At 36.9% G+C, this 24445-nt stretch overlaps 1 protein-coding gene across 1 annotated transcript in view; it reads right to left on the reverse strand.

Annotated features, from left to right (window-relative positions):
* The window catches only part of DENND1B (DENN domain containing 1B), a gene marked incomplete at its 5' end in the record, with an annotated part of 258945 nt that overhangs the window by 159390 nt on the left and 75110 nt on the right, over positions 1-24445 (reverse strand). The window contains 2 exons of the mRNA XM_079697193.1: positions 874-993; positions 2970-3019. Of these exons, the coding sequence (XP_079553319.1) occupies positions 874-993; positions 2970-3019 (170 nt within the window). The remainder of the gene's footprint in view (positions 1-873; positions 994-2969; positions 3020-24445) is intronic.

Below are 24445 nucleotides of genomic sequence, written 5' to 3' on the forward strand. Positions count from 1 at the left end.
TATTTGTATAGAACACACCTACGTTTCTGAGTCATCAGGACATATTAAAGGGAAGCTAACCTTCTGGACCATCCTCCTCAGCACTAGCAACTCAAACCCAAGGTCCACAGACAGAGATGTGCTCTCAACTGTCTACCGAGTGAGTCCAGGCCAACCAGGTAAGTGATGGAGGCGGACAGGCAGGGCTTGTGAAACAAGCAGACTCCTGACACAAGGAGACACCTGCTGCTCAGCACCAGCTCAGTGTTGCTGGGACAGCAAGACCAGCGCTAGCAAAAGGAACGAGAAACGTGAACTTTATGCAAAATTTCACTAAAATTTATAAGGTTAGAAACACCTTCTAAAATTTTTAAAACACCATGAAGCCAAATAAAACACCTCTAAACACTTCTGCCCAGAATCACCAGTTTGCAACCTTTACCTTCAACCAACAATTCACTTTCAAAAATCCAAGTTCTGGGTCAGCAATAGAACACATATTAACTGAATTTTTTGCATCCTACTTAATATGTGAAGCGTATGTTATCTGACCTCGTATCTTAATTTTTCAAAAATAAACCCACAAAAACTAATCTTTAAAAGGGCCAATTCTCACACAACATTGTAAATCAACTATACTTCAATAGAATAATTTTTTTAAAAAAGGAGTCAATTCTTTGAAGCAAAATTCTACTGTTACTGGTAAATCTTTAAATCAAATTGATGCCATACATAGAGAGTAAATAAAACTATTTTTCAACTTAGCTGGATTTAAAGAAAACAGTTAAAAAAATATAGGCATATTTTTAAGCATCCCAAGCATAGCAAAGCACAAAAGAAAGACACCATTAATCTATCGTGCCTCCAATTTTATTTTTTACTACAAATACTTACCTAAGGATGCATAAGCAGATTTTCCCTCCTGATGTGAGTCGGCAGAATCCAAATCTCTGTTTACTTTCAATGTCTGTCAGTACAAAGGCAAAGTGCTGTCCGACTTGATTCTGAGACACTCTAAAATACAGTAGTATTATAACACTTTAAGCCTTGTGTGAGAATTTTCTTAAAGAAAAGCAAATGCAAGAATAGATGTATGTGTGGCATTGTTTTCACCTTTCCAATCAGTTAGGTTCTCAAAGCTAGAATGACGTTTTAAAAACTAAAATGAGTGTGACATGTGTAAACTATATCATGAAGCAAGTACCAAAATAGGTTGTAATGCCTTATGGACTGAGCAATTCAGCATATTCTAATCCCTTACTAGGGAATCATAAGGTATCTTACCGTAAGTTTTCACATGCTTGAAAGTACTTATCAAATATTTCATAAATTCCGAACGTACTACCAATGGAACCGGGGAGGTGAGAAGCTGGTCATATGACGGTCCGCCCCTCCCCTGCCTCTCCTCCGGTGACTCTAAGGCTGCTCACACAGCAAAGCGTGTTACTGCACAGCCTACTGGCAGCCACCACCAACTCTGTTTAATTGCTTCTTCTGTTGACATTCTCATCCAATAAAGTACCATATAAATCACTATTGGCATTTTTTTTTTAGCATTCTCTTCTAGAGCTACCTGTATCCTGGTAATAAATTTCCAAATACAAAATAAGAATACAATTTCTACTAAAAAAGCTTACTACAAAGAATCTGAGCTAACGTGAACTAAGTAGCATCATACGTGTCACGCTGCCATGTAAGGTGCGGTATAAATCATTACGCTGAATCTTTACTATTATTTAAAATATACAAATATATTTCCTGTTACTGGCCACAGCTTTGCCATTAGACAACAATAACTGAACCTCTGCTTCCTTGTCCCAAAATAAAGTTTCCAGGACACCTAAACTTTGGCTTTGAAATAGCCACAGGAATTATGTACGAGGAAACAAGCTACTTACCCCGACTGCACCAATACTACAAAACATTTTCAATCGTCAGGAAATACTGCAGTTCAAATGCTGAACATTTAACAAACACACTTTTATGGGGACAGGTTTGTTTTTGGTTTTTTAACTTTTATAAACTTCAAAAACAACCTCTAGTGTCTACTGTGCCCTCTAGTGCCCAATGTTCACAATTTCCTTCCATAGCTTTTCTTCCTTTATTTCATCTTTGCTATTAATTTGGAAACTGCAACTTTAGCAGGTACAAGTGATTCCCCAGAAAAGAGGTAAAACAAGGGGCATCATTCACCAGCAGTACTTATTAGTATCAATTAGCCCATCGTTAGAAAGGCTTTTATCTTTAACACTGTAAAATTTTAGATTTTTACTAATCTTTACTTTTAGCAAAATATTTTCCTAAAATAAATTTTCTTTTAATACCACCTCACAGCATACCCTTAAAAAAAACTGATAATAGGGTATGAAAATCACATGAAAAACAATAAATGATCTGTTATTATGCTCAAAGGGCTATATATTCTGTGACATTCCAGTTACACACAGGTAATACTCTATTCATTCAGCATTTGTTCAGTAAAATACAAACATAATGAGATTTTCAAAACTGCTAGGTAAGAGGGTTTCTCTGCAGCCTTCCATAATATTGCACGATTTCTATAAAGCTATTCTTGGGAGACAACCAGCCATGAGTTTTACAATATCACACAGATGGTCTTTTCAATCAGGGTGAAGTGAGATAGAAACCAGGATATATACATCTAATTTTAAAAGACACAATTCTAAGGCTCTGATAAAGGACGTATTAATGTTTTTTCTCCTAGTGCTTACAACATGTACCTGAAGAACAAAAGGAAGAAATGGAACCTTAAGACTAATCCTAACTGGCCACAGTGGAATAAACAGAAGATATAATGATTTAGAAGGCTTCTCCATTTCAAATATTATTTAATTTTGAACCTCTGGTCTTTTTTGTTAGAGGCAATGGGAAAAAAATACATTTCATTTTATAAAGAAAACACATGTAATAATTTTAAAGTGCTCACTGAGATAGGCTAAGGTTATTTTAGATGATGACTTATACTGTACCTTTCAACGTCAAAGGGGAAACAGAACTTTGGCACAGTCTGTAGTACTTCCTGCAAATGCAAAAAAAAAAAAAAAAGCCTTAGAATATTTTTAAAGATGCAGTTAAAACTTTTTTGGAGGCATTTTTTAGGAAAAAAAAGTTTGTCTTTTTCTTAAGAAAAATAACAGAGGTTCCTGGACTAAAATAATTGATTATTAAAAAGGAATTAAGTGTGTGCTTTGGCAGATTGCACTGACAATGCCACGGAAGCCCCAGGAGGGAAAGGCCTGGCCTGAAGGGTATTAACACCCCTCACATCCCCGCTGGGACTCCCTTCAACAAGGCCATATGGATTTTACAAGAAGCACCGCACCATATGGGTAAGCTGCGTCTGCTGCTGCTTGTACCACAGAGTAGCCACAGGGACTTCTGACAGATCCTGGCTCAGAAATATAAATGTTGTTTCAATTAAAATGCAGGCAGAGAAAAGGGAATGAAGTTGGCAGCAATGAATTACTGAGAGGTATAACAACTCAACGTGCCCCAGAGTAAAATGGTTCAAAAAAAAGGATTTTCTATAGCTAAAGAAACACATTTATATGTTGAACTCTTGGTAAATTCAACATCAGTAACACTAAGTTTAATCCCAAATAACACTCTTAAAGAAATGCGTATCTAAAAATAAGCCTTTAACGTAAAACTACATAGCTTCTACTCTGTGCACTTTTATTTAAAAATTTCCTAATATGAAAATCAATGTTTCAATTAAGCATAGAAAATAATCTTACTGACTTGAAATCTGCAGTGACTTTATAGTTATTATAAAATAATTTTAAAAGCTTTTAGAAATCATATACATTAACAAGTATAACAAAATGCAGATAATTGTCAGATATTTGGCAAAAAAATAGAAAAAGATCTATTTTGTTAAATATGAAAAACAACTTAAAATTAACTCTTGTCATAGAGTCAGAATTGAAGACACCCTCATACAAGTTTAAAGCCAGGTGATTTTACAAGAGAAAGCAGAGATTGATGAGGAGGCTTCATATTAAAAGAGTAAAGAGTAAATATCTTCATGCAGTAGCCACTCCCCAGCAAAAAAACTCCCTATCACTACCTCTCTACCAATAGAACTTACATTCAGAGAAATCATCAGTATATGAATATTAAGCCCTACAAACAGTCACAGGATTGAGTGTTTTAAGCAGAATTTCTCACATTCTTTTAAAATGTAAACTGGCATAAAGTATCAAGTAAAAATAAACTATTGTAAAATTCCAATGCCAAAACCTAAGAAAACTTCAAGAGCCTTAAGTCCCTGAAGCTGAAAGAAAAGCATATGTAAAGAAGCTATCTTCTATCTTTAGGGCAGGGTACCCAGGTTTGTTTATGAACATATACATTTGTAAGTACGAGCGCAAACCCCGTATTTAGAAAAAGATAACTGTTTTACTACTGACAATGTTTTATTATCAATAAATGGAACTAAAAGAGCTGCTGAGCTTGAAATAATTCGAATTACTTAAGCTGAAAACAGGACATTACAAAAGAGAACAGTTCATCTGACCATTGCTAATCATTATCTTGTGCTGCAAAAAGTGAAGCCATTTCCCATATTTACAACACACGTGAACGCTATTCAGATACTCCCCCTGCAAAGCTGTTCATATCATTTCTGTAACAATAAAGACAGATATTCAAAATCCATTGTCTGCTTCCAAATATACCCGAATTAATAATATATTTCACATCGATTTTAAGACTCAAATAAAGAAGAATGTTTCCCAGTTAGTTGCTCAATCGTTCACACCCTCCCCCTCCCTCCTTCCAGAAGCAACACACATGCACACACTTCTGCAAAACAGCCACGGCTCGCTCCCCAACTGGCAGAAGCATCCCTCAGGGGACAAGTCTTTAAACCTCCGCACTCTTTAAAATTCAACCAGCCAGCAGGTCTATAGACTAGTGTATAAACAGTATAGACAAAAAAATCCTCTCTCAGCTTATGTCAGTGACAAAGCAGCTCAGCAGTTGACTGTTCCTCCCCTGACAGTATAAGCTGGGCTTACACAGATCAATGGCTGCAAGTCCTACCTAGCTCCCAGGGCTCGGTTTTCTTCCTTAATTACAGGTGCTATTCAAACTGAGGTTGAAAAAGAAAGAGAGAGAGAGAGAAAGAGAGAAAGAGAGAGAGAGGGAGGGAGGGAGGGAGGGAGGGATAAAATACATGCAAATAGTTTTTTGGATCCTTTTAACAATGATGTTAATTGAAAACTGTACTTTTATATTGATTAGAAGTGCTCCTAAACTCTGGTATTTCCACCGCACTGTGTTCTTGATATGACACATACACACACATTTCTGGATTGGCATCCGTAGATTATGTGAAAGGTTTAAGACAATACTCTTCAAAAGTTATGTTTCTCTATTCCTACAGGCTTTTGTTTTTATGAAATACCTATTTTCCTTAGACAAGAAAAATTATCCAGGTTCTCAAAATCCTCTTAATTCTCTAAAATATTTTTTTTCATAGAAAGAACACATTGACTAACATGTCAAATGTTAAAAATAGAAATAACAAAAAGAATGACATATTAATAGAATATAAAATTATGAACAGCAAAATACAAGAGGCAATAACACATATATCTGCATATGCCCTAAAAACAACACGTCTACTACTATATAAATAAACGGACTGGGAAATATATAAATGACTGAAAACAAGGATTAATGCAAATTTACACACTGTGGTTTTTTGGTACTATATCCTGTATCTGTACTAATAAGCATTATGATCAAATTGACCGTGTAAGAGAGAAGAAACTGCTCGTGTTAAGAGTGGTATATTGACTCTCTATCCATGAGGTTACCATTGAGCATTATATATTGATCAAGTAAAAGAGGAAAGGGGCATTTAAGAATCTACTTTAAAAAAAAAAAAGCTGAAATATGTAAAGTTTACCTCCTGATTAGAGTTCAGTAACTACAAAGGCCTTAGAATTTCTCTGAACAAAATCTAAGAAGCAAGGAGATGCACCATCGCTAGGATCGGTACTTGTTGTCCTTGTCCTCAGTGGCTCCTTCCCCTGCCCTCCACTGAAATGCTGAGCTTCCAACCAGTCCTCTCCGCCACACTCAGTAAATTACACCTGCCTAGGCAATCTCACCTACATCCACGGATTCAACTACAACTACCAAATTTCTTAGTCCCATAGTTCAGATATTTCTGTGAACTCCAGGATTATACTTCTATCTACTTTCTAGTATCAATCTCTGAACGTTCCCCAGACACCTTCAATTCAGAATGAACAAAACTGAAGTCACTCTTTCAGTTTTATACTCCTTATCACCCAGAACGGCAGCACCGCCCACCCCGTTACCCAAACAAGCACATGGTAGTTGCCTAGGCCTCTCCCTTTCCCTGACCCCCATATACAATCAATCATTCTTCAAATTCTGTTAGTTCAACTTCATAACCATCTTTCTCCAGGGGTTCTCAATGGGAGGGCAGAAAGAATTAGACAGAAGATAAGAAGGTATAAGAGAATCACTTGGGAGGGTTTTTCAAAACACACTTGATTGCCTACAGTAAGGGTCCTGACTGTTTAACTTGGGTTGAATGACACCTATAACTAAGGAATAAGACTAACTGTATCAGATAAGGGTGCCTACTGTACACAAGCAGTACCTATCCTCTCAGTGCGAGAAGTGACACGGTGGACCTTTTCGGGGACTGATTCAGCACCCTCCTCAAGGACTCAGGAGTCCTCAAAACGAGCTGCCAGAGTTCAGCTGACCACATGAAGACACCGCTGTATCCAGCGAAAGCTTCCTGGGAGGCTCTTTCTATCAGAGAGGAAACCTTTCCCAGAAGGCCCACCGGCTGACTTGCCCATCGCAGCTGATCAGCCAGAAGGTGGCGGCCACTCCTAGACTAACCATGGGCAGGGCAAAGGTTACCCATGCTTAGCTTAGCCTTAGACTGCTTAGAGGAGAAGTCAGAATTCAAACCCATCCATTTTCCACTGGCCGCGACACCTGTAATTAATTATAAAGACGCTTGAGTGAAGCATCATCTTTTCTTTCTTAAGACTCCTCACAGCAATTTTAATTAGATAAGAATTACAGTTCTACCAAAGTTCTCAGGAAAAATATACTTTTCAAATATGCATAAATTTATTCATTTGAGTAACACTTTCAGAATCCTTTTGTAAAAAGGGGGCTTTACTTATCAATTTTAATCTAATTTTTCACAAAGGCCGCTGATTCCTAAAAAGATGGTTACTCAATTTTGAATATTATCTCCCAAAACAAATGAGAATTCATTAATACCATGTATTCACTCAATCTATTTGTGCTTTACATGGGGGAAAAATAAACTTTTTTTGTCTCAAAAGAAATATTCACTGAGCTACTTAGTGACAAGCAGGTTGCACAGTGCAGAACGGGGATTCCCAAACTGCACCCGAGCTGCTCCAGGGCACCACGGCACACCCACAGGGGTACTGCGAGATGCTTTAAGTTTCCAAGGAAACACAGCTACACTAACAGGGTGATTAGATTGGGATGCATTTTATTAAAAGGTAGAACTACAATTATACCGTAAGTTACACATATAGCCTCTTTAAACATCGTCTTACTTTCTAAAGTGTTTTAAGCTTGGAGACTCTATTTTAAACTTAGAGCCAAGGAATAACTATCAGAATAATTGAGACCACTGCAGAATTCTTCTCTTGGTTTTACTTTTATGTACTATTTCAATTAGAAGTACATTTCTCTTTCATCCTTCTTCCTTAATTTAGGGAAAACACAAAGTCTGTGAATTCTAACACTAACAGTGTTTAGATTGTTAACTCTGATCAAGTTATTTTTCACTATCAAAAATTAAGAATGGGGCTTCCCTGGTGGCGCAGTGGTTGGGAGTCCGCCTGCCGATGCAGGGGACGCGGGTTCGTGCCCCGGTCTGGGAGGATCCCACATGTCGCGGAGCGGCTGGGCCCGTGAGCCATGGCCGCTGAGCCTGCGTGTCCGGAGCCTGTGCTCCGCAACGGGAGAGGCCACAGCAGTGAGAGGCCCGCGTACCACAAAAAAACAAAAAACAAACAAAAAATTAAGAATGAATTTTCATTACTGAAAGATTTAAATAACTGCCACGAAGCAAATACATTCGACTGTAAAAAGAACTGTATTGTAGAAATACGAATTTTGAGGATTTTGGTTCTATGTGTATCAGTCAGGTGATGAGAGCTCTGAACTCAACATTAGCTTAATCTAATGCCAATGAGAAAGCCTAGATTCAAAGCAGTACAGCGTGACGTTACCAAAAATACGTATACTGTACTTAACGATTAGATAGGTGGTTTACTTGGCAAATAAAAGGAATAATACATTTCCCTCATTAATTAAAGAGAAGAATTCAAAAGGCATGAAAGTATATATATATATATATATATATATAAGCAAATGGGCTTCCAAAGTTTTTTTGTCAAAAGTTCTATTCCAACCACCTTCAAATTTTTATGCCTACGTTAACACTAACTTTTAAACAGTGATTTGAATAACAATTATCCAACTCTAAGAAAAAGCCACCTAGGAAGACTCCCTTTCTTTTTCCCTAATAACCATGTAACCTCCCATTCCTTTCAGACTAATATACTTATTCTTTGCCTCACTCACCCCTATTTTAACTAGTAACATTTTCTAGATCAAAGGAAACACCTATATAATAAAATAGAGCATTGCCTATAATATTTATTTGCATTATAGACACTTAGCTACTTAAAAATGAATATCAAACTGCCATTAAATCAAGATAAGTAGAATTAAGATAAGTAGAAAAAAGCCTCAATTTTTAGAGAGAAACAAGTTTTACACCAGTCAACTGATCCGCTACCATGACCCCAACCCGCAGCTAGATGCTGTGGAGAGTAAAGGAAACGTGATTACTAATATTCAGAGCTACGATGAGATCCCAGAAATAGGCACAGGCACCAGTGTGCAGGCACACACCCATGAGGCAGCAAAGCCCAGTGGTCAGTGCACGGTGCTCTGGAGCCAGGAGGTGACACTCAGACCTGGCTGGGCCAGCCCCCGGCTAAGCACCCCCGTCACCACCTCTAGAAAATGTGCCAAAATTATTATCTATCTTGTAGGATTAAGTGAGGATTTACTTGGGATTTATATGAGGATTAAGTTAAAAATCCATATAAAATGATTAGACAGTGTCAGGTACATAAACCCCACTGACAACTGTTAACTTTTTTATTAATTAGTTACTTATTTTAAGAACTCAAGTGTCATATGAATTCAAATGAAGAAGATACTTATTTATTCAACAAATATTTACTAAATAACTACAACATTTAAGGTCCTGTGTCCAATGACCTATGCCAAAACATTAACATACTGAGATACAAAATACAAAGTATTATACTGAATAATTTATCTGCCTCCTTGCAAGATGGTTAACATATTTAATTAATATAGGTGCCTATGGATATAGATATAGAGTTGAATATATTCAAGTATTTCTGTTTAATCAAACACAATAGAAGCAAACTCGGTTAATGCTGCAAAATCATAAACCGTGCGTATCTGATGTTTTCAGTATGTACAGGAGCTTACTTTGGGCTACCATGCTGGCTACTTCTTTGAATTAAAAATATCTTCAAAGAGTCACGCCAACAGACATTTTTCATTTAAGGGAGGGTTTACTAATAAAATTCTTTTTTCGTGTACTTATTTATCAATGCACTTAATAAGGATTAATTACCAACTCTACACAAGGCACTGGCCAGCGCGAGGAACGAAGGGACTTCCTGCCCCCTTCACCTGAAAGGGGGCTTCCCTGCAACTGTCCTGGCGAAGACACTGATAGAGATGCCCTTAGAAAACACATCCTCTTTGTAGCACTGCCCTTGATTACTGAATTATGTTTTCCATTTTCTTTAATTTTGAGTCACTCTTTGTTCTTTGTTAACCTTTACCTGGATTTTACATTTTCCCCAGTCTGGATTTTATATTTTCCCCAGTCCTGTGGACTGCCAGACCCTTGATTCATATTATTTCTCATATTCTTGAGACCTAGACCACGTGCAATCTTTCTGTCACTGTATTTATGTAAATATTCTCCATTCATTGGGTAAATCACACATTAAAGAATGTATTTTGCTGTTATGGATGACAAACGAGGTATGATATGTCCCAGAGAAGTAAACTACAATTATCCTTTTTTTTTTTTTTTTTTTTTTTTTTTTATCCTGCCTTGAACCCAGTTCAGAACTATGCCTGCACTGCTTGATTTTCCCTAGATAGTGAATCCTGCGATAAACCAGATGGGAATCTTGTTTGTCTGATGCTTTAAGAAACAACAGAAACTTTAGTTTTAGAGCATAAATCAGGGACCCTACACTTTAGATGACTATTGTATTCTGGGAGCAACAGTACACATACTAATTATTTCTGTATACCTTGAAGGTCCCTGGAGTCTATAAGGTCACCTAGTAGAAATGAGAATCACGGTGTCTTTTAAAAGTTTGGAAAAATCATAACTGACTATTTACCCATTTGGAGGCTTTGTCTGGAAGAACTAAATTATAATTACACAATTATAAAACACAGACTGTTCTATGAAGATTATTTACTTAGGTATAACATCTAATCAGTACTAACTCATATTTACAAACTCAACATGAACTTATTTATATGAATAATTAATATGCTTATGTACATTTATGTATATTCATTTAGCAAATATTTAACGTGCGAATAGCAATCAAGGACAATCACAATGTAATGTAATAAAAGTGTGGGTGGTAAAAGTGAAAAACACCATGGAGTCTAGAAATCAGACATGTACACCACATTTAGCAGGGGTGCTTTCTGGAGGAGTGTGGTGGAAGTCCCAAGGGAAGAAATCTCATCTATTGCTAAATAGAGAAATACAGAGAGAACAAAAGTTGGCCCGACTATTGTACAATGAGAGGGAGGTAGAGAGGAGTTAAGGGTGGTTTTCCCATCACAGGAAAGAATATTACAGAAAGGTCCAGAAAGGTCTGGAGATGAGAAAGAACACATACAAAGTCTGGGAGGATGATAAGAGAATATGGCTTGAGAAATAAGCAGGGGACTGATTCTATCATAAGGGCTCTAGGCCAATTAAGAAGTTCTGACTTGATGCAAAGAGTAGGGAAACCACCCCTCCTGGTTTGCCCAGAACCCACATGCATCTTCTCAGCACAGTTATCAGCAGCAACCCCTTTTACTCACAGAAGTGTCCAAGTTATAATTTATCATAACAGAAATCAGAACAGTGGTATCCTGAGGCTGTGGGAGTGGGTTAGCAGGCACAGGAAGTAAAAAGGAAGCAGCAAGAGGGAACTTTCTGGAGTGACAGAGACAGTCTGTATCTTTAAAGGAATGTGGGTTACACAGGCGTAGGCATCTGTCAAAACTCATTTCACTGTACACTTGAGATCTGCATTGCACCATATACAAATTATCAGTGAAAAAGTAATAAATAAGTATCTCAGTTTGGACAATAAATCATGGTCACCCAACCTAAGAAAAACAGGGAAGCTTTGAAAGGTTTAAAGCAAGGGAGGGACATGACTGGACTTGAATTTTAGAAAGATCACTCTGACTACAGTTTGTAGAATGGGTTTTAAAAGGACAAGACTGAAGGCTGGAAAATCAGATAGAAGGCTTTTGCAATCATCGAGGTGAGGAGTGGTGACCTGAAGTGAGACAGTGCAGCAGGAATGCAGAGAAGGTACCAAACTGAGATATAAACAAGAGTAAAAATGGAGACGTCCAGGAGGTAGCTGGATAAAACGTCTGGTGCTCCAGAGAAAGAATCTGGCCTAGACAGGGACAAAGACAGGGAATGGCACCGATTAAAAGATATGGAAGTGATAAGAGATAGGACTTTTATTGTCTGCTGTTATGGACAATTACTATTATTTTTCATATTTTTATAGTCGCCTCAGCAAGCAACTTTATTATAATATTCCCAAATTATGAAATCACTGTATTTTCTCATAATCCTATCTTTATTTTTCTAGTGATTTGCATCAAGATATACGTTACAGAGTACTCAACCACTTCTGGTATTATAATCACAGTATGTCACCAGTCAGTAACCAGAGATCAATGAAGTCAGTAGTGACCCAGAAAGTCCTAGTTGTTATAACTGACATGATCAATCAGAACAAACGAATCTCCAAAATCTTTGATGGCTTATTCAGCTCTGGAGTTCTCCTAATGCCTAACCAGTGCCTGGAACATTACTCATGCTCTCAAAAAAAAAAAAAAAACTGTTGACCTCATATGAAATGACACTGTTTTAGCACCATCAGAATTAACCCACCTCAGTAGACAGTTCAAGGAAATGTGATTTAAGAGTCTGCGTGCTTTTTTTCTGATGATCTTCCCAAATAAAGATATGATAAAATAATTGCTTACTCTGTGCCAGGTTCTAACCTAAGCACTTACATGTTTATTTCATTTAACCCTTACAACAACCCATGTTTTCTCCCTTTTCTATGTGGAGGGGAAAAAAGAGGTGAAAGAGACTAAGTAACTTGCCCAAAGTCACACAGCTAACAAATGTTAGAGTTGGGATTTGAACTCACAGGCTGAAGCTTCTAACCATTATACCCCATGCCATGAATTTTTATTCACTTTGTTTTCATGTAGGGTCCAACATATAACCAGCAGATGCCTGAATCTGATGCCTGCTTGGTCTCTATATGGTAGATATTGTCCATACATATGAAGAGTTAAGGGTATACAATTAATACTTCCGAACCAGAGTTCAGCTTGGCGTATGGAAGAATAAAGGGGACCGAGCTGTGAGGAAATCGTGGGAGAAGAGATGGGATGATATGTCATCACAAATGTGAGTCTTACCTGCTCTGGGTTGTTCTATGCCCTTGAAATTAAGTCCTGAGGCAAAAAAGCAATGCTGCTTATGTCTACGCTTATTTATTACCACTGAAAATATTAGATTTACAGTAAAAACATACATCTGATTTCTTTCAAGTAAGACTTATAAGGACTTAAGTAGATTCTTTCTCACAGAGGAGCAAAAGACCAAGGAATTAAATTTGAAGCCTATTATTATTATTTTTTTTATTTATTTTTTTAGCGGTACACGGGCCTCTCACTGTTGTGGCCTCCCCCATTGCGGAGCACAGGCTCCGGACACGCAGGCTCAGTGGCCATGGCTCACCCATGGCTCACAGCCCAGCCGCTCCGCGGCATGTGGGATCTTCCCAGACCGGGGCACGAACCCGTGTCCCCTGCATCGGCAGGCGGACTCTCAACCACTGCGCCACCAGGGAAGCCCCGAAGCCTATTATTTAAAACCTGAAACAAAATCATCTGTCGCTTATCAGAACAAGGATCATATCAGAAAAGTAAATAATGCTCAAGTAACACAGGCAGGATAAGGTTAAACAAGGTTAATAGTAACAGAGGGGCTGAGGGTGGAGAGCGCATATGCACTGATCAGGCCAAAGCTGCCTCTGCGTGGTGGCTGGTGAGGACATGGAAAACTGCAGCTCAGATGGTAAACACCCCGGGTCACTGATGCCGTTAGCCATTCTATTCATGAAGTCTGCGAGACATTTTTATCTCCTTCATTTAAAGCAGGAACTAAGTACTTAGTAATTAATATAAAACCTTATTCAAATATAGCTAGCAAGCAGGACTAAAAATCAAGAATCTAGGAACTCTGTTTCTTTTTTTGTATTTTTAAGTCATCTTAAATTATACAAGATTTTTCCTTTATAAAAAATGTGCATGCCCATAATTTTTAATATGTCAAATTACAATTAAATTTGAAGTCACAAGTGGTCTTTTTTTTTTGAATGATTTGCTTCTTGAGATTCTAAATAGAAATATTGTGAGCTATTATTTTGCAAACTTATTCGGCTCCACCCATTATAGAACATCTACCTCCTGTAATAAAAATTTAGTTCACACTCCCTGCTGATGTAATCTTTGGCCTCTTGCTGAGATTTTTAAGAAAAGGTGCCAATCTTGGTCTTAGTTCTTGTAATGCAGAACTCTTTCTATGAGAAATTCAACTGTGAACACTGGTTCTTTTCACACAGAGAAAGCTACCAAACAAGCCTCACCAAATAGCAATGAGTTTTGATCATTCCTAGTCTAGTCCACTTCGGCATAAATGACCTTAAAGAGAACACACAATTTGCTGAGTCTCTTGTCTTTACAATAAAGAGTCTCTTTATTTTACTCAAGAAACCAGAAACTACGCACACACACACACACACGCACACGCACACACACACAGAGCGAGAGTTATTTGATAAATTTTCTCAGTTAAGGATTGGTAGTTCTCTTGAATAAATGATCTAATCCCTTCTATTTATTCTTTACAATATATTACTGTATTGGAATATATGGAATATAAGGAGTATATATAAAAAACAGGAGGGACTTACTTGTAAAAGCAGGCTAAGGTAAATTCTATAAAGTAGAGGCAACCTTTGGTCAGCTAAAAAGTAGACTAAAATAGTTCTTCCTCTCACTGAAAATTTTCTTGGAAGTACGATGTAAGTCTATCACTGCTTGCTGGTGAGTCTTCTCAGCTTAGAGTCACCAGTGATCGCTAATTTTTACGTTTAATAGCCATTTTTCCAGTCTTTACCATATTTGACTTCTGCAATGTGTAACACTTTATTCATTTAACATGTGTTTATCCCATGCCTACCAGGGATGAGACATGTGGGATCAAAGGCTGACAGTGACCTGCCCTTGACTGAGGAAGCCAAGGCTTCCGCTCCCGAGCACCCTCCCCGGACGTCAGTGCCCACTTCATCCAGCTCTCCTCCTTGCTCCCAGGCTGTTTCATGGCGCCTTCTCCATTGGTGTTCCCAGGGTTCCGTCTGCAGCCCCCACCTCTCCATGGGGAATCTAATCTCACTGCTACACGGCACGGATAAAGCCTGGATTCTCCAGCCAGAAGGCGAGGGTCAGAACCCAGTGCAGCTACTCAACAGCTCCGTGAAGCCACATCATACTCCTCTCCTGAACCCCAGCCGGCGGCGTCCTACTACTTAGGAGACATCCCTACCAGCTTACCTGGCACGTCCAAAACTGGAAACATCCTCCCTCAAAACCTCCTCCCAGGGCTTCCCTGGTGGCGCAGTGGTTGAGAGTCCGCCTGCTGATGCAGGGGACACGGGTTCGTGCCCCAGTCCGGGAAGATCCCACATGCCGCGGAGCGGCTGGGCCCGTGAGCCATGGCCGCTGAGCCTGCGCGTCCGGAGCCTGTGCTCCGCAACGGGAGAGGCCACAACAGTGAGAGGCCTGCGTACCGCAAAAAAAAAAAAAAAAAACACCAAAACCCTCCTCCCAAACGCCTTATTTCTATGCTTTAAGCTAACTCTTTCCCAATCTAACTTTTCCCAAACTTCAGAATCAGGCAACAAGTCTTTCTTTCATTGTATACAAACACATCACAAACGAGTTAAAACCACGTGGACCCTGTGTCTGCATTGGCAAAAATGACCACTAGACTGCACTGTCGTCGCTTCTGATCAAACAGGCTAAAGATAAAGATGTATGTTATCGCTTAGTACTAGCTTACCAAGACAAGCTGCAATGTTATCACTTGTCTAGAAAAACACATATGAATAAACGTGTGACTATATATTTGAATAGCTAAGTTATAAAAGTAACAAAAAAAATTCATATCTTAAAGATAACATTCACCATCACATTTAGTTAAAATACTTAATATATAACAACCATGAAGTTAATTTTTGAAATTAGGTCTATTTAAAGGCCAAACATTAATCAAACATTGTACACTACTTGAAATATTTCTATGAAATATCATACCTAACATTATGTCTTTAAGATTTAAAAAGTCTAACATATGCAAAGTCTATTAAAATGCACATAATTTATCTCACTCAAAATGAAAATATATCTAATAAATAATACTATTCATCTGGCCTCTCCCTTAACATACAAATGCATTCCGTTTCTCCAAAACACAGCAGCTGGGAATGAAAGGAAAGATTTCAAATGATCATTTTCACATCATATTCCATCATCTTTTCTTCCGTTTTTCCTAGCTTTCCTTTGAGTCCCGTTCTTTTACAAGGGGTCTCTTTTTAGATCAGTCCATATTTCCATAATCCACACTGCTGCTTCCTCCTCTTCTCCCCAGGGTGGACTAACCCCCATATCCAGAACTATGGCTTACAACTGTCATTAAGCCTTATAACAATAACAAGATAACAAAAGAACGGGTGGGGATGAAGCTGGCTGGTACCATATGTTGATCAAGTTCAACATTTTCAGCTAACAGAGGATATTTTTTAAATTTCAAAATTTTAATTGTGAATTGCTTTCATATCTACTTATTCTCCCCAACTGTATTTCAGGCTTAAATTTTAAACACTAATAAACAACCTGGCAATATTACTTTAATAGGGCTTACCTATTAATAATGTACTGAGAGGGGAGAGAAAATGGAAATAGCAAAATAAAAAGGTAAAGTAGCAATTTATGGTTAGCTACTGATTCTTATAACCCACAAGTTTCACTCAACTTATACCTATTCCTAAAAAAGAAATTTCCCTGAAGGGCATTTTTTAAAGCACTATACAGTTATAATGATTAAGCCAAGTAACACCTGAAAACATGCTACTTTTGCTTCCATCCTTTGTTTCATAGTTAATTAATTTTAACTTCTTTTTAAGCTAAAAATAAAGAAAAATGTGAAATGTAACATTTTGAACTGGTAGACTTTCATGCTCCTATATTAAATTTAACTTTTTTTTCTCCTGATTTCAGGAGAATGGCTTCTGATTCATCAGCCTATGCTACATCATATTGAAAAAAATTATTTCCTAACGCTTTCTCTCAAAGATTCAGAACCCGTTATAGAACTAAATTTCAAAGTGACTTTTATCAAACGTTTAATGCTCAATACAAAGTAAGTTCTTGTGAAACCACATTTATCTTTTTCAATCTGCATCATCTATTATTACTTAATTTCTATAGGTTGTTGAGTAATGCCAGACCTTCCAGGATTGGTCTAAATTATTTGCATAGTTAGAATATAATAATTTCACTGCTATAAAAATAAGTATAAAACCCCTCACCTCTAAGCGCTCATTAAAGTAAAACCTGTTCACCCTTCAGCAGAAAAATAAGGTCATTTTTTCAGGAGCTTTCAAATTTTATTATCTAAAATGTATGCAAAAATATTCTTTTCAATAGGAGTTTGCTAGATTACACAGTTCTGTATTCCAATAAATACCTCAGCTCTAAAGCAAAATTTCTCACTAAGTTTTTCCAAATTAGTTTCCCTGTTTGCAATAAAACTTTTAAACTTTAACAGTAGAAAATATAAGACAAGCATGCAGGTAAAATAAGAACAAGATCACATTTTGCCTTGAGCTTTCTAGCACTGCATTTACAAAGGAAACAAATCTTGCCTACATGAAGAAAGGCAGAAAGATGTAATTAGGGTGATGATCTTGGATTTAATTTTAAGCACTTTCCCACGTGCTTGCCACTTATGTTTTATTATGATTCTTCTTTTTTTGACACAGGAATGTACAAAAAAGATAACACTATGTGTTTCTACAAAGCAAATTATAAGAAATAATTTATATTTTAGGATTATTAAGATAAATCACTGATAAAATGGAATATGAAACAAAGTATACAGTCTTGATATGATTATAATTCTCTTAAATTAGCCATCATCTCTCTTTATAAGATTTAGTTTCATTAAAAATTAAGAAATCAAAAATACGTGTTCATATATAACTGAAATATTCACAGTGGTAGTAAAATAAAAATTAACCATCACACATCAAAAACTGGTTCAAGACAATTTGTTCCTTCCATTTGGAAAAACAATATTTGGTATAGAATGCAATTAAATTTTTTTCTGTGCCTGATATAATCAACTGGTAGTATAAAATGACAGAATCAAATCCAAACAAGCAAAAAAAGAAATCCAGTTTTTAAAAATATCTGTAATTGTTTAAGTAGTTATTTTGAGAGTATTTAGATTTAATAAATTATTCCCAAAAAATTTAGATTTTATGCTTGATGAAAGAAGCATAATTATAAAATGGCCAGCTATCAATCTACTGCAATTTCAAATCATGAAAGACTTTATTTATTGCAATCAAATCCCTTTAAAATTATTAAAAGAAATACTTCTTGGAAATGATGGATGTGTAAAAATTTTTTTTAAATAAAGAACAGGCATTCTTCCTAAACCATGCAGACCAACTACCAGATACTGCTGAACATGAAAACTGTATACAGTGCTGATGAGTATATTTGTTTTGGAATCAGCTAACTAGCTAGTTACCTACAACTACAAAAGACCTACAAAGATACAGCTGAAGGGTAAGATTTAAAATGTTCTTTTATTACTGTATATTACATAGCTTCTTACTACTATTCGCTCAGAACTGTAATTCAAACTGTTGAATTCCACCAAGTTTTTTAATTAGTTTCTACCAAGATTTGCTTAATTAATGGAATTTTTATTATTGTTGTAATTTAAAATAATTATGTAATATGTGCACGTTTCTCAATGCATTACCAATGGCGTTTTTTAGTTATCTAGCATGAGAGCCATACTAATGTGTCAATATATATTGATTTTTAATTTTTTTTAACCTGCAACAGAAATGTGAGAAAAAGAGAAGGTACACACAGGCAGGTACTCGTCATGAACGAACAGTGGTGGACCTACTAAACCTTCATGTTGCCTGACCCCTCCACTGAGCCGCATCTCTTCATTCACAGTTTGATGAATCCCTATTATATGTGTCATAACACCAGTCTGAAATCTTTCAAAATTTAATATTCCACACCCTCATATCTATTCTGCTTACTAGGTTATCTTGCTCCTATTTTTCCAAGAAGGTTAAAATAATCTATAACGAGTTTACTCAACTTCCTTTTATCTATTCAACTAGTAATTCAAAATACATTTATTCAGACCTTATTATGTATGAGCCACTGTGCTAGATGTGGTGACTGAAAAATCAGAAGATACATACAGAGTAAATATACTCTGACACATTTGAAAAAAGAAAAGAATGAAAATAAAAGTGTAAATAAAAGTGTAAAATATAGAGGTAAATGCAAGAGGCTACACAGAAGTACAGACAGGTTGCCTGGGAGGTCAGGAAAACCTTCAAAGGATGATTAATTTTCAAGCTAAGGTCTAAGAATAAGTAGAACTCGACCACACACACACACACACACACAAAAAAAAGGAGAAGAAAAATGTTAATGGGCAGTAAAAACAGAAATGCCACCAATAAAAGAAACAGGATCTAGGAAAAGCCAGGGCAAGGCATGAAGGGAATTTGACCATGCCCTCTCATTTGTTGAATGCCCACCCTGGAGCTTGATGGAGCCAAGCATATAACTGACAGAATTCAAACTCCAATTTATACTATTCCCCCCCCAAAAAAAGTCTTTTATTTAATGCAAGAAATAAAATTCTGTCTTTAGCTATCACTCCACATCAATTCCAAATCACAAAATAATTTCAACATTCTGCGCTTCTAATACAATAGGGTGTCACAATCAGTTACCCTAACTATATATATGACAGCATCCTCCACTCTTACCCTAAAAGAGGACCAACTCCAGGAATACACTCAGTGGTCGAGGAACAAGGCTTAAAGATCCCCTTCCACGCACACCTGCCAAACACCAGCATCGCCACGTGAATATCAGAATGCAAGCAAAACACGCACCCAAGGCCACAACTACATTCTCTTCCCAAATATCCTTCGAATGCCCGCTTAGAGACCTGTAAACCACTTTCTCTAGTGCTGCCCTCAACGCTGGTCTCTGATAACTCTCAGTCCCGGAAGTAATGAATGAAGACTCACACCCTTCAAGTACACCGACTGCACCGCCACTGTTCTGCATGTACCAGCTGACAACAATTCTTGGGGAAGCAAGAGACAATAACGTAGTAGGACCAAGGAAGAATATCCAGGATAAACTTTCCTCTCACATCCCATGACCCCTTTCTCTCAAGTCACGTCGGCATAAGAATGACAATCAAGAAGATTTAAGGAACAAAGGTACTTTCAACAACCCTGAAGCGGAGTCCTCCCAGAATACCGTCTTTTATCAATAAGCCCCTGCCACCAGTCTTCCTTCTTTCTGCTTATCTTAAAGAGGGAGGCACACCTCGACACTGCCGTCCAAAGCTAAACCCTCCACTTGCAGCTGTGAGGCAACCTTGTGGGAAGCACGGTTACAACCTGTCCGTTAGTATTACAGAACAGACAGTACATTATGAATAATTCTGTCTCCCCTACTGGACTATGAGGTCCTTCTGAGCTGACAACTTCTTATATTTATCTTTATTTATCTAGTATTAGAAAAAAACACTGCACAGTGTGTGTTCAGGTAGTATCTGTCATCTTGCCATCTCTGCCACTTCTTGCTACAGAAATTAGTTCTAGCTTCTGTCTTCAATCTCCTTTTTAAAGTGGCTTCTTGCTATTCTACATAAACATGGTCTTCCCTCCTCAAGCCTTTTAATCCTAGAAACTACCAAAATACACTAAATACTGCCATCACCAGCACAATTAGTCTAAACTTACTACTTCCCCTTTCTCACTGACCTGTTTAAATGTGTGATGTCTTCCTTCCCAGAACGTCTACACTGCATTGTGAGTAACGTTCATGGCACATATTACACCCGGCCTTCTGTTGGAATTATATGTAGAAGCAAATATTGTAAAAACAATAAGCAACCTGTGTCCCCCATTTACAGAGGAGAAAATTGAACCTCAGAGAGTAAAAATGATTTCCTTGAAGTCGTACATTCAAGTTAGAAGTAGAAACAGAATATTAGTTCACTTCTGATTCCCAAACCAATCTTCCTCCCCAATAATAAGACTCCTGGAAGGCAAGAACCACATGTCTTTCTGTTTACAGCCTTATGTTGCCAGACCAGTACCTTGCAAAAAAAAAGAAAGTATTCTATGAATATTTTTAAGGCAGCTTTAGGTACATGCTAATTGCCTAGGTTAAGTAAACTTGTTCAATATTTGGCAAAATTTTCACCTCTGATATCATAAAAGTAACAACCAAAAATGTAACTAAAAAGGCCTTGTAAAATATAGCATTGCTTTTAACAATATATCTTTCAGCTTCCTACCTATCTATATTATCTGTTCACTATGTAAAGTATACGTAAAAATATTATCAAAATTGTTGGTGTCTGTGAGTCTCTATGTCTATAATTCAGAAAGGCCTTTGCTCTTACTGAGTTGGTGTGAAATGGTGCTCTATCTCCATAGAGTATCAATAAACTAGATTATAAAGTCTCACAAATTAAACTCCTGCACATGGATGTTTATAGCAGCTTTATTCATAATTGCCAAAACCTGGATGCAATCGAGATGTGCTTCAGTAGGAACATGGATAAACTGTGGTACTTACGACAATGGAATATTTGTCAGCACTAAAAAGAAATAAGCTATGAAGCCATAAAAAGACATGGAGGAACTTTAAGGAAACTTAACTGCATATTACTAAGTGAAAGAAGCCAATCTGAAAAGGCTACATACTGTATGGTTTCTCTGTATGATATTCTGGAAAAGGGAAAACTATGGAGACAATAAAAAGGTAAGTGGTTGCTAGGGCTGGGGACGGCAGGGGGGAATAACTAGGCGGAGCACAGAGCATTTTTAGGGCAGTGAAAATACCCATATGATATTATAGCGATGGATACATGTCATTATACATTTGTCTAAACCCACAGACTGTGCAACAGCAAGAGTGAACCCTAAGGTAAACTACGGACTTTGGGTCATTATGTGTCAGCGTAGGTTCATCCTTGGTCAAGAGCGGACCATCTGGTAAATGATGCTGGTAATGCAGGAGGTTATGCAAACGTGGGGCGGGGTAAATGGGAAATCACTGTACCTTCCTCTCAATTTTGCTGTGAACCTTAAGCTGCTCTAAAAAACAAAGTCCTTTACAAAAATTTTAACTAAATTAAAGGAGCGCTATTCTGATTGGCTTATAGAGAGAAATGAGCATAAACTGATTATTCCTAAAAGTCCTATAAAATAAGGAAACTGAACTTCTAATACTTCAGATGGGCTAGACTTCAAAAAAATTCTTAGTGAATTCAAATTCACATAATTAAGGAAAATCCTTAGCAAACACCTAGTTCTATCAATTTAGTTTAATAAATATAGCTGGGACTTCTCTGATGTATCAATATTAAGTACAATATAAGCATACATTCATTCTCTTTGGGGTTGTTTTTCCTAAATGTATACAGGTTTGATGAACAAATGGCATATTGTTTAAGGTTACAAAAGGTGTAAATTTCTACTCAACCTAACTGTATCGTTATTCTGGTAAGCTTTATTTCTACAGTAACTATATTTTGTAATGTATCTGCTAAAACATAATTTTGAAAACCTTTAGGTAACCAAAGTATTGAACTGATATTGAGTTAGTCAATGTATACTCATTGTATTATACATTGTATGATACATTATATATAATGTATGATGAACCTAGATAATTTCTAAGATAGAATACTAAAAACACTGATTACTAAGCATATTTAAGTCTATAAACTTTTTTATTTTTGTGTGCTGTAAAAAGCCTACACTTTTGGGTCATTTTAATAAACTTGTTCACTTTGGCCACTATACAGAGATGTAAACGGGAGGTGTGTGGCTTTAGAAAGTGGTATGATGGGTACCATGTCTGGTAGTCTTGTAAAATGCTTGTGCAGGACACAAGGTGCTCAGTTATCTGTCCAAGTGCTTTTTGTTTTTTCTTTTTCTGTGAAACAGAAGTTAGTTATTTAGGTTAAAAGTTATGATTAATATGAGTGGTTAAAACTACACTAGGAACAACAGTATCAGATAAATACAACTGTGTGTTTTGTTTTTTCAAAGAACAGTTTTATCCTAAAACAGCGATTCTTGGGCTTTTTTTTTTACCTCTATATTCTTGGGACTTGCTGAGAATGGTGAAGAGCAAGTGTTTATGTAATAACTACTGAAACGTAGTGTATTAGAAATTAAAACTGATACATTTTTAAAAGATACATGAATTCATTTGAAGACAGCAATCATGGATGCACTACATGTTAACACAAATGACACAATTATGATGGTGATGATAATGAAATTAGCTTGACCTTGCAGATCTCTGAGATACGTCTTTAAGTGTCAGTCTGTTCTTGACTACGACAGGGCACAATGAATACAACTTAAAATGTTTGGTAATACCTGACTGAAAAGAAGCCATAAAATTTTTTAAAGTTCACTCAGTTTTGATGGGCTTGCTTCCTTGGATTCCTGGTTAACGCTTTCGCCTGCAACATGAAAAGTTATCCTCACCTCTGTGTACCTCTGAGATAGCCAGAATCTGTGTCTTAACACAATAATTCTCTGTGCTTGATACTGACTTTACCATGTCTTCTATTATTCGGGCGGAGAGGGGAGGTACGAAAGTTCCTCATTTACAAAAGAACTATTCAATTGTGTTACTGTCTGTATTTACTTTTAAATATTTTATTGTCACTTTGATTAAACAGATAATCAAGTGTTGCTTCTTAGGCACCTATGGACCCCATCTTAGTCAAACAGTCAAATCTTCCAACAACTTTTTAAACTTTGCCTTCCCAAACTCAGATTCTGAATGCAGAAAAAAATCAAAAACTTTCAGGATATGTTTTGTAACTAAAACTATCTTGGAGATTTCCTAGAGATTCCCTGAAAATCACAGGAATGTGTTCTCTTGCCTTATAAAATGAGATGCTAGAAGTAATTCGGTTTGTTTGATATGTTATTATCATAAGAGTTGTCTGATATAACTATTATTATTATTACACAAAAAGATGGCAAATCGGAAGAGGTGCTTACCCTGCCCCAGGTTAAATTTGTACATGTAAATTTTATGAATATTTCAGAAATCACATGCTTTATGGGAAGTTTCCAGAGACATGCCAATGCCCCTGGTCTCCAGAATATGCTTTACTCTCCAGGAAAACAAGCGTCAAACTCTTATGAAATAGTTCTGCTGAATTTTCCTATACTTATCAGACTACTGGCAGTGCTTGGCCTGATGATATAAGGCAACAATAGTATAATACTGCCAGTTATAATTTCAGTTATTATTTAAAATTTCACTTGGTCATAACCTTAGTTCTTTATTTGAAATTCTTTGTATCTTCCAAGCCAGTGGTTCCAAACTGGATGTGCACCTTAGACTTACCCTTGAAGTTTTACAAAAATATATTCGTCTAGGCCCTACTCCAGATACACTGAAGCTCTTTACTTGATATTCTGGGTATACTCTTGCTATATTATGCCTCAGGATTATTGTATGTTATATCTCAAGATCTTTCCTCTATAAATTTTGTTCACCCATTTTCATGAATCAGGCATAACCTGAACTGGCTCCTTTGAAA

Source organism: Hyperoodon ampullatus (genome assembly GCF_949752795.1).
Source record: "Hyperoodon ampullatus genome assembly, chromosome: 2".
In the NCBI taxonomy this organism is placed as follows: Eukaryota; Metazoa; Chordata; class Mammalia; order Artiodactyla; family Ziphiidae; genus Hyperoodon; species Hyperoodon ampullatus.